The sequence below is a fragment of the Macrobrachium nipponense genome, chromosome 32 (genome assembly GCF_015104395.2).
Source record: "Macrobrachium nipponense isolate FS-2020 chromosome 32, ASM1510439v2, whole genome shotgun sequence".
NCBI classification, from domain to species: Eukaryota; Metazoa; Arthropoda; class Malacostraca; order Decapoda; family Palaemonidae; genus Macrobrachium; species Macrobrachium nipponense.
This window is the reverse complement of record NC_061094.1, coordinates 52,757,688-52,767,687: the sequence shown is the minus strand read 5'-3', so window position 1 is coordinate 52,767,687 and position 10,000 is coordinate 52,757,688. Positions and strand designations below refer to the sequence as shown.

The window sequence follows — 10,000 nt, the reverse complement described above, 5'->3', positions numbered from 1 at the left end:
AAATAAACCGAAGCTTAAACTAAGCAGAAATCTATAAAAGAAAACATTTTTCCCTCCATAACATTGTATCTCCGTTCACGAAAGAATTTTTTTACCCATTCAACTCGAATCCGATTGTTTTGAGAATATAAAAGTTGGGAATTTTTCCTATGTGGGGATTTGGTCTTACAATAATATACCGTTATTTTGTTTCCTGCTTCCAAATCGAGGAAATATTAGGCTTGTGTACGCAGCGGATATATTTTCGCTGAATTTATGCTTTAAATTTAATATTTATGGCGAATACAGATGAGGGACTATTAGGCTTGTGTAGAAAGCATAAATATTTTCGCTGAACTTATGTTTAAATTGTATATTTATGGCGAATAGGGATGTATTATCAGTATCTATAACGTATAGAATTTTGCGCCAGTTACAAAGCGGTCAAGGTTATATGATCAGGTCTAAAAAACAAAACGAAAATAGTTTAACAGTAAACTAATAGTAATAAATTCCCTAACAATATGATAAACGTAATTTCGTTAATTATTCCAGAAATATTATATCTTAATATGCAACAAAAACAAAAATCCTCATATTCTAACATTAAACTATTAGAAAAAAAAAATTCCAAACGATAGTTGTTAGTTTTCTTTTCAAATATTCTATGTAAAAATATGAAACAAATGTGTATCGAACTCCCATGTAAAAATTATCAGTCCAATAGAGCAACTGTCTTTATGTTAATCTCCTTTATGTGTCTTTCAGAATAATTCGATAATAAAATTGTACAGGCTTTAATTTTTTTGCTCTTCATCGGCAGTAATAAAAACAATATCTATTCACAATATATTTCCTTTAATATGAATATCAGTCTTTAAAAGAAAGGTTCTAGATATCAGATGAGCTCCATTACATTAAATAACTTTCCATTTAATTCAAAAGATGAGAGATGAAACATCACTCAAATAAATTTTTAGAAATTTTTTAAAATTAAACTGTCATTACTTCTTCAGCGTTACTCACACTAGAATCTAGAAAAGGTATCTAGAAACAAACTTCCAAAGGATTACTTATTATCATTTCAAATCAACCGAGAAATTATTGGTAAGACCTCGTCTTGAGCTCTAGCTTTCAAGAAAACATATGTATCATTTTCATGATCATGTACAATGTATCATGTAAAATTACATTTTCATGATCATGTATCATGTACAATTACATATGTATCATTTTCATGATCATGTATCATGTACAATTACACATGTATCATTTTCATGATCATGTACAATGTATCATGTACAATTCCATATGTATCGTTTTACCTGAGGGAATTCGACCCAGAAATTATTTTTAAAACCTTATAAATAATTAATATTCAATTTTACCTGAATCCCGGAACACTTGGTTACTTATACCCCCCAAAAAATAATAAAATAAAATAAAATATAAAATAAGATAAACTCACCTTGAGCTGTAGCAGTTCCCCAGAATGGGGATTAATGGAGAAGAATGGGTCTGTGTCCGAATGCTCGTTGCTGACCCCCTCCCCCCCTACGCTGTAAATCAGCCTCCCTGTGTCCACGCTGTCAGCGTCTTCGGCCACCACCTGCAGAAGAAGAGTGAGAGAGAGAGACAGTAGAAAGTCTTATGAAGAATGACCTGAAGTTCTGGAGTATTCGTGGGTTATTTTCGACGCTTCGTCATACTGATGGTTTAATTAATCTATCCGATTTCAGCTGATTAATATTATATGTATATTATTAGTATATATATATATATATATATATATATAATATATATATATATATATATATATATCGAAGCTCCTGGTCATTTTCACCAGATACAGATGTGTAATTGTAATGGCCACAATGCAATCTTAACTTCTCAAATTCTTCGGTTTTATTTTTTGCGCGGGGCGGGGGGGGGATACACTGGTCACTTCAAAGACTCGAGATCTAACTTAAAAGAGACATGAAGCAATCATGACGTCCGGGCATCATGATTTCTTCATAGTTCTTTGAAGTGGATCTCGAGGGCTTTGTAGTGACAAGCGTATCCAAAAAGAAAACAAGAGCAAAGATTTAGAGCAGTTAAGAGGGCATTGTGGCTATTACAATTACACACACACACACACACACACACACACACACACACACACACACACACACACACACACATATATATATATATATATATATATATATAAATATATATATATATATGGTTGCGTAGTGCACAGTATTTTGAGAAAGTTGTGTAATATGGAGGGTAAGTACAATACGGAGGTTTGCTGAACTTAGAAGATAGAAGGGAAACTGACAACGATACGAGAAGAAAAAACCCAAAACAAACAAAAACAAAGGAACTTAAACTTGTGGAGAATAAATAAACAACACAAATGTAAACAACAACACAAAGATCACGAGAATATGCAATAGAATGGAAACCGACAAAGTTACGAAAAACGAAAAACCCAAAACAAGCTAAGAAAATAAAAAATAAAACACGAGCCACCACCCCCCCACAAAAAAATCAGACGTGCAAAACAAATGCAAACGTCAACAACACAAAAGTAATATGCACGCTCTTTGTACATGTGCAAACGAGCCTACTTAATATTCCTACAGGAGACATTAGCAATGCTGGCGCCTTGATGATCAAAGTTCATAGTTGTTAACATCGGCACGAGAGGAGAGAGAGAGAGAGAGAGAGAGAGAGAGAGAGAGAGAGAGAGGGATGAATGGTATCGCGCCGGAAGTGATCAAAAGGGAAATGTTAATAAAGGAATAATAATAAAACACGATAATAAACAACGAATCCCTTTATATGTGCGACTTCAAAGGAATTCTTGGGGAGTGATTGTGGAGTTTATAAAGTCGGTTTATTCGACCTCTTTATGGTGACGATAGGCGGTGGGCAGTGGCTCGACCTCGTTATAGCAACTATAAATAGACAAGAGAAACCTAAAAGGCAGCTCGACCCCTTTATAACAACTGGAAAATAGCGGACACTATTTCGACCTCTATGCAACACATACAGACGCAAGGATAAAAATGTACGGTTGAATTCGACCTCTTTATGGTGACGAATAGGTAGTGAGCAGTATCACGACCTCGTTATAGTAGCTATAAACAGACAGGGGAACACTAAAAGGTAGAGCGATATCTTTATAATAACTTATAAACAAACAGAATAACACTAAAAGGTAATGCGACTTACTTACGGTAACGCGTAAATAGTGAGAAGTAGTTCGACCTTTTTATAGCGACAAATAAATGGTGAAAGGTAGTTCGATCTCCTTATAACAACAAATAAATAGTGGGCACATAAAATGCCTAGCAGTTCGACCTCTTTATAAAAACAGAAAAAAATTATATATCTTTTATAGCAACCCAAAAAGTGGGCAGATAAAATGGTTAGCAGTTCGACCTCTATAGTAACAGATAAATAACGGATGGAAAAGTATTCAATTTTATAGTAATGAATAGACAGTAACCAGTAGTTATACTGTAAAGGATTTTTCTATTGTCAACATTCATGATATTCTCAAAAACCACTTGGAAAAAAAATACAAATTGAACAATTAAAAATCTCTTCCTTTCGTACATCTGAAATTAACCCGGCATCCAATATTCATTCATTTGAAATAACCAATCGAATTTTTCTGTTGAAAATGATTAAACAGATTTCTGAATATTTATGCCAAAAAAAAAAATCAACAGAAGTAAACAGAAACTAAAACATCCCTTTCCTGTTTTCTGTAATGTTTCGAGAAAAGCTTTTAGTTTTAAATACTTCAGCTGGTATGGTGTATTTGAGCTTCAAAAGTCCATATTTGCAAAATAATAATAATAATAATAATAATAATAATAATAATAATAATAATAATAATAATAATAATAACAATATTGATAAAATAAATAAATCAGCTTTAATTGCTTTTCATTCCAGTTTCCACGAGTCGATACCGACTGAGAATTCAATCATTCCTGAATATTCTCTTTTGTTTCAGTCTCGAAATGTGCGTGCCCTGAAGTCTGTAATGTGTTAAATGCAAAAGTTATAATATACGAGCGGACTGATGTGGAAACTCTTTTGCAATATTATGATAAACTTAAGCTGAAAGCGGAATCGTGTGAAATACAGACGCTGTCATCATGAATTTTTACAGCACGTATGGAGGTCGAAGGGTAGAAATTGCGGAATACTGACCTAGAAAAAAGACGTGGTGAAAATGGTAGCATACGTGAATAGCTGGAGCAATGTTTAGACGTGTTTTAGTTCGAAAACATTCTCAAACAGAAGAGGACATGAAGTTGGTACGATGAAGGTTTAAAGACTTTCTAAAAAAATAAAAATAAATAAACAAAAGTTTTAGTGACTTCATTAAAAAAAATCCAAGACGAAAATCCTATGAAAGATTTTTTCACATGACGAATTCGTATAGAGGAAAAAGGAAGTTGGTACAATGAAGGTTTAAAGACTTTCTAGAAAAAATCTAAATAAATAAACAAAAGTTTTAGTGACTTCATTAAAAAAAATCCAAGATGGAAATCCTATGAAAGATTTTTTCACATGACGAATTCGTATAGAGGAAGAAGTGAAGTTGGTACAACGAAGGTTTTAAAGAATTGCTATAAAACTGAAAATAAATAGACAAAAGTTTTTAAGAATTTATTCAAAAAAAACAAAGACGAAAACCCAATAAAACAAATTTCCGCATGACGAATTCGTATAGAGGAAGACGTGAAGCTGGCACAATGAAGGTTTTAAAGACTTATAAAAACTAAAAATAAATAAACAAAACCCAAGGCGAAAATCCAATAAAAAAAGGTTTCCCATGACGAATTCGTATAGAGGAAGAAGTGAAGCTGGTACACTGAAGGTTTTAAAGAATTTCTATAAAGCTAAAAATAAATAAACAAAAGTTTTAAAGAATTTATTAAAGATAAAGACGAAAATCCAATTAAAAAATTTTCACATGACGAATTGGTATAGAGGAAGACGTGAAGCTGGTACATGAAGGTTTTTAAGGAATTTCGATAAAAATAAAACTAAATAAACAAAAGTTTTAATGAGCTTATTTCAAAACCCAAGACCAAAATCCAATATAAAAAATTTCTTTCCATGAAACATTCTTATAGAAGATATGGAACTGGTACACTAAAGGCTTATACAGAATGTTTATAAAAATGAAAATAAATAAAGTTTAAAATTTTAAATTCTTTCAAAACTAAAGACGAAAAATAAATTTTTAAAAATTATCTACGTGAAATAACAGTAAAAAAAAACCTTCCAACTTAGTGTTCTTAGATTTGTATTACCTGAAAACATATTTTAGATGAAGTTCATCTTTTATTTTTATTTTTTTGAGTCTGTGAGCTTGCAAACATTTTACATGCTATGTTTCCATCTACGAGAAGAATGTTTATTTTTGCGTTTTATTTACAAAGGCCAGGTTCCTGTGGTATACACTTTATTCGGCGTTGTTATTCACGGTACCACGGTACACTTGTATTCATGTGAGATATTTCGCGCATTAACTTGGCCGTAGTTGAATCACTTAATAATCTGTAAAGTTACATTATTTAACAGATTATAATTGACTGAATTAACGATATGGTCATTTGAGTTGGATAAGGGGTTATGTTATATATTGATTTTTATGGTGCTTTATCGCTGAATCAAGTATATATATATATATATATATATATATATATATATATATATATATATATATATATATATATATATATATATGTGTGTGTGTGTGTGTGTGTGTACACACACACACACACACACACACACACACACACACACACATATATATATATATATATATATATATATATATATATATATATATATTATATATATATATATATATATATATATATATACATATATATGACTCAGGAAATGTTCGTGATACCAAATACCAAAGGAAAACGACAAGACGACATGTTATTCAGTACCAAATGCTACCATGCTTACTCATACATTGTCCGGGCAAACAAACAAAGAAAATAATAATAAAAAAGGAGAAGAAGAAGAAGAAGAAGAAGAAGAAGAAGAAGAAGAAGAAGAAGAAGAAGAAGTGAAATCGCTTGGTACCTCATCTCCGACTTTTACCTTCCATGCAATGCTTTAGTCTCGTCTTTTCAAGCTGATTTGCAACAGAAACAAGTGACAGCAAACAATACCCCCCCCCCCAAAGCCCCCGTCTTCTTTACAGACATGAAATGCCACGGGTGTGAATAATCAATGCAGCATTAAAGGTGCAATCTTGACAAGATATGAGATAAACTGGATTCCTTTCTCTGCTAGTTTCTTGCCAGCAAATATAACAGGGAAATAAAAAAGGTAAATTGATGTCTCCAGAGAAAAAAGGAGGGAAAATTAAGGAAGATAAATTGATGTCCACAGAAAAATATGGGTAGAGTGATGTCTATAGAGAAATAAGGAGGGTAAATTGATGTCTACAGGGAATCGAGGAGGGTAAATTGATGTCTACAGAGAAACGAGGAGGGTAAATTGATGTCTTCAGAGAAACAAGGAGGATAAATTGATGTCTACAGTGAAATATGGAGGCTAAATTTATGTCTACAGAGAAACAAGTATGGTAAATTGATGTCTACAGAGAAATAAGGAGGGTAGATTGATGTCTACAGGGAAACAAGGAGGGTAGATTGATGTCTACAAAGAAAAAAAAGAGGGTAAATTGATGTCTACAGAGAAACAAGGAGGGTAGATTGATGTCTACAGAGAAACAAGGAGGAAAAATTGATGTCTTCATAGAAACAAGGAGGGTAAATTGATGTCTATAATGAAATAAGGAGGGTAAATTGATGTCTACAGTGAAATAAGGAGGCTAAATTGATGTCTACAGAAAAATAAGGAGGCTAAATTGATGTCTACAGAGAAATAAGGAGGGTAAATTGATGTCTACAATGAAATAAGGAGGGTAAATTGATGTCTACAGTGAAATAAGGAGGTTAAATTGATGTCTACAGTGAAATGAGGGTAAATAGATGTCTACAGGGAAACAAGGAGGGTAAATTGATGTCTACAGTGATATAAGGAGGGTAAATTGATGTCTACAGAGAAATAAGGAGAGTAAACTGATTTAATAAAAAAAAAAAAAAAAAAAAAAGACTACAGAACTTTATTTTGAAAGGGTAAAAAAAATCCCTTCAGAATCTGTTTTTAAAGGCTATAAAAAATACTCCATTAAGAATTCTCATGCAGCTCACTCATATGCACCGATGTTGCTCCGGAATGTCTTGTCTTGAAAAAAATAAATAAACGGTATGCGATCTAAGAAGCTGAGATAAAGAAAAAAACAAATAAAGGGAATGCGATCTAAGAAGCTTTGAAAAAAAAACTGAATAATATATAAAAAGCTAAAAAAAAATAATAAATAAAAAACACCGATCTAAGAAGCTCTGAGGAGAACCTGGGACACAGATCTGAATCTATTCAGAGCGGGTGAATTAATCCCTTGCCTTCCCGTCGAAGCATCTGCTCTCGAAAGAAATAGGAAAAAGAATAAAACTGAGGGAAGTAAAAAAAAAAAAAATAAATAAAAAAAGCAAAAACCAGGGACAGAATTAACGGCAAACTAATATTCTCTTAGAATGAAGAAACTGAGAAAGCGGTTGAGAGAAAGCGAGAGAAAAAACAATAAAAATGAAGTAGAGACAAAAATAAAAAGCAAAAACCAGCAACAGAATTAACGGCAAAATAATATTCTCTTAGAATGAAGAAACCGAGAAAGTGGATGAGAGAAAACGAGAGAAAAGAAGAAAAATGAAGTCGAAACGAAAAATGAAAAGGCAAAACCAGAGTCAGATTTAACGGCAGAATATTCTCCAAGGAAGAGGAAACCGAGAAGACGAGAGAGAGAGGATGAATCACTGAGAGGAAATGTTCCTCCTTTTCTCGTCTCTCATCGATTCAGTTCAAAGGGATCTCTCGGCATTTCGTGTAAAGGTCAACTTGGGAAAGTGTTAGTTTTCCCTCCATCTTAAAGGATACGCATATTTCCCGGGATTTATAAGAGGAGGGAATCATTCGTAGTTTTTTTTATTTATTCATTTATTTTAAGTCTTGGTTCTAATCTGTTATCTTCTTTCGTATTAGTTACAGCTCTGTGATTTTTCTGATCATCGAGTTTTAACTTTATAACTGTGACAGCTCGGTGAATTTTAGTATAATGAATTTTCTATAATATATTTTATTCTTTATAATACGGACAACGTTACCTCAACTCTTATATACCTTTTATTGGCAAAAGTCTAGCTTCATTATAATTACAAGCAAACATAATTAGAAATTATGTATGAAAATTCGCAAAGTAACTAAGACTACGGGCATTACCAGCCTCGTTTCACGGGCAGGACCAGCTCCGTTAGGGAATCCCATCTCACCCCTACTCCCTTCGGTGGGGAGGTAGGATCAAACTCCATTATAAACAATCTCAGGGGTCCCCACTATAACCCTGCCAAGTTTCATGCCCATCGGACCAGCCGTTTGGCCGTGATTGAATGACAGACGGACGGACAGACATTACGCCCATTATACTCGTAGTAAGGTTGGAAGTAGTTACTACTAATGATTTTTATCTTCAGTATATTAAAAGTAACAACTCTGGCAATAATTACCAGCCACTTAATCCAAAAAGAACCTAAAGGCCATTTAAAACATCATACCTTCTATAATAAGATTTAATCAAATAATCATTGTGGTTATTCTATACAATTAGAGTTCTTTATAAAATTCATAAGTCAGGAAAGAGCAATTATGCACAATACAGTTTACCCAGTATAATTCTCCATTAAAGGAGCAATTACTACGATAATTACTGGGACTGAAAAAATGGTAATTAAGGAAATGAACCTGCTCAATAAGAAATTAAATGCCCCTTAAGGAATTACATACTTATAAAGGTTAAACGTGTAATTATTATCAATAATAATTATAGTTTGACAAATTCATATCTTAGTTATATAAATAAAGGATAATTGATACTGTTCTTGTAGATTTTACTTTCCAAATAATCCTCCTTTTTTCTGAAAAGCAAACTATCGTGCCAGATTTGTCTGGCTGTCCGTCCGCACTTTTAAACCGATCTCAGATCTTAAAAACTACTGAGGCTAGAGGGCTGCAAATTCTCATGTTGATCATCCACCCTCCAGTCATCAAACGTACCAAATTACAGCCCTCTAGCCTCAGTAGTTTTGATTTTATTTAAAGTTAAAGTTGAGCCATAAGCATGCCTCTGGCAACGATATTGGATAGGCCATCACCGGGCCTCGGTTCTAGTTTCATGGGCCGCGGCTCATGCAGCATCATACCAAGACCGCCGAAAGATAGATAAATCTTTTGGTGGCCATGATTACACGCTGTATAGAAAACTCGATTGCGTCGACAGAAACCTCAGCGCATTTTTTAAAAAATTATTTTCGTAGGATTCTAGAAATATTAAATTTTTTTAATGGAAAATAATTAATAAATGGTTTAATTGCGAGATTAGGTTTCCGAGATAACGTGCAATTAAGCTTTTACCACTTTGGGCAGCTTTTCTGAGAAGTATCATCATATACTCTCTGGTCATCCCCAAAAAAGATGATCCAACCTTCAAAGACCTGCGTTCGTCTTTTGTTCTTTTGGTTGCTCCAAATACGGATTCCCACACATGCATATACACACCTATAATATTTGTATGTATGTGCATATTTGTATATATATATATAATATATATATAATATATATATATACTTATTATATATTATATATATATATTCTACTTCTATCTATTTATTCTATATATATATATATATATATATATATATATATATATATATATATATATATATATATACCTAATATATTAATATATATATATATATATAATATATATATATATTATATATATACCTATATATATATATATATATATATATATATATATATATATATTGTAGATATATATATATATATATATATATTATAT

At 32.3% G+C, this 10,000-nt stretch overlaps 1 protein-coding gene across 1 annotated transcript in view; it reads right to left on the bottom strand.

Annotated features, from left to right (window-relative positions):
• Positions 1-10,000, bottom strand: part of LOC135207505 (putative neural-cadherin 2) — a 375,807-nt gene that overhangs the window by 113,163 nt on the left and 252,644 nt on the right. Inside the window, 1 exon segment of the mRNA XM_064239328.1 lies at positions 1,448-1,588. Within this exon segment, the coding sequence (XP_064095398.1) occupies positions 1,448-1,588 (141 nt within the window).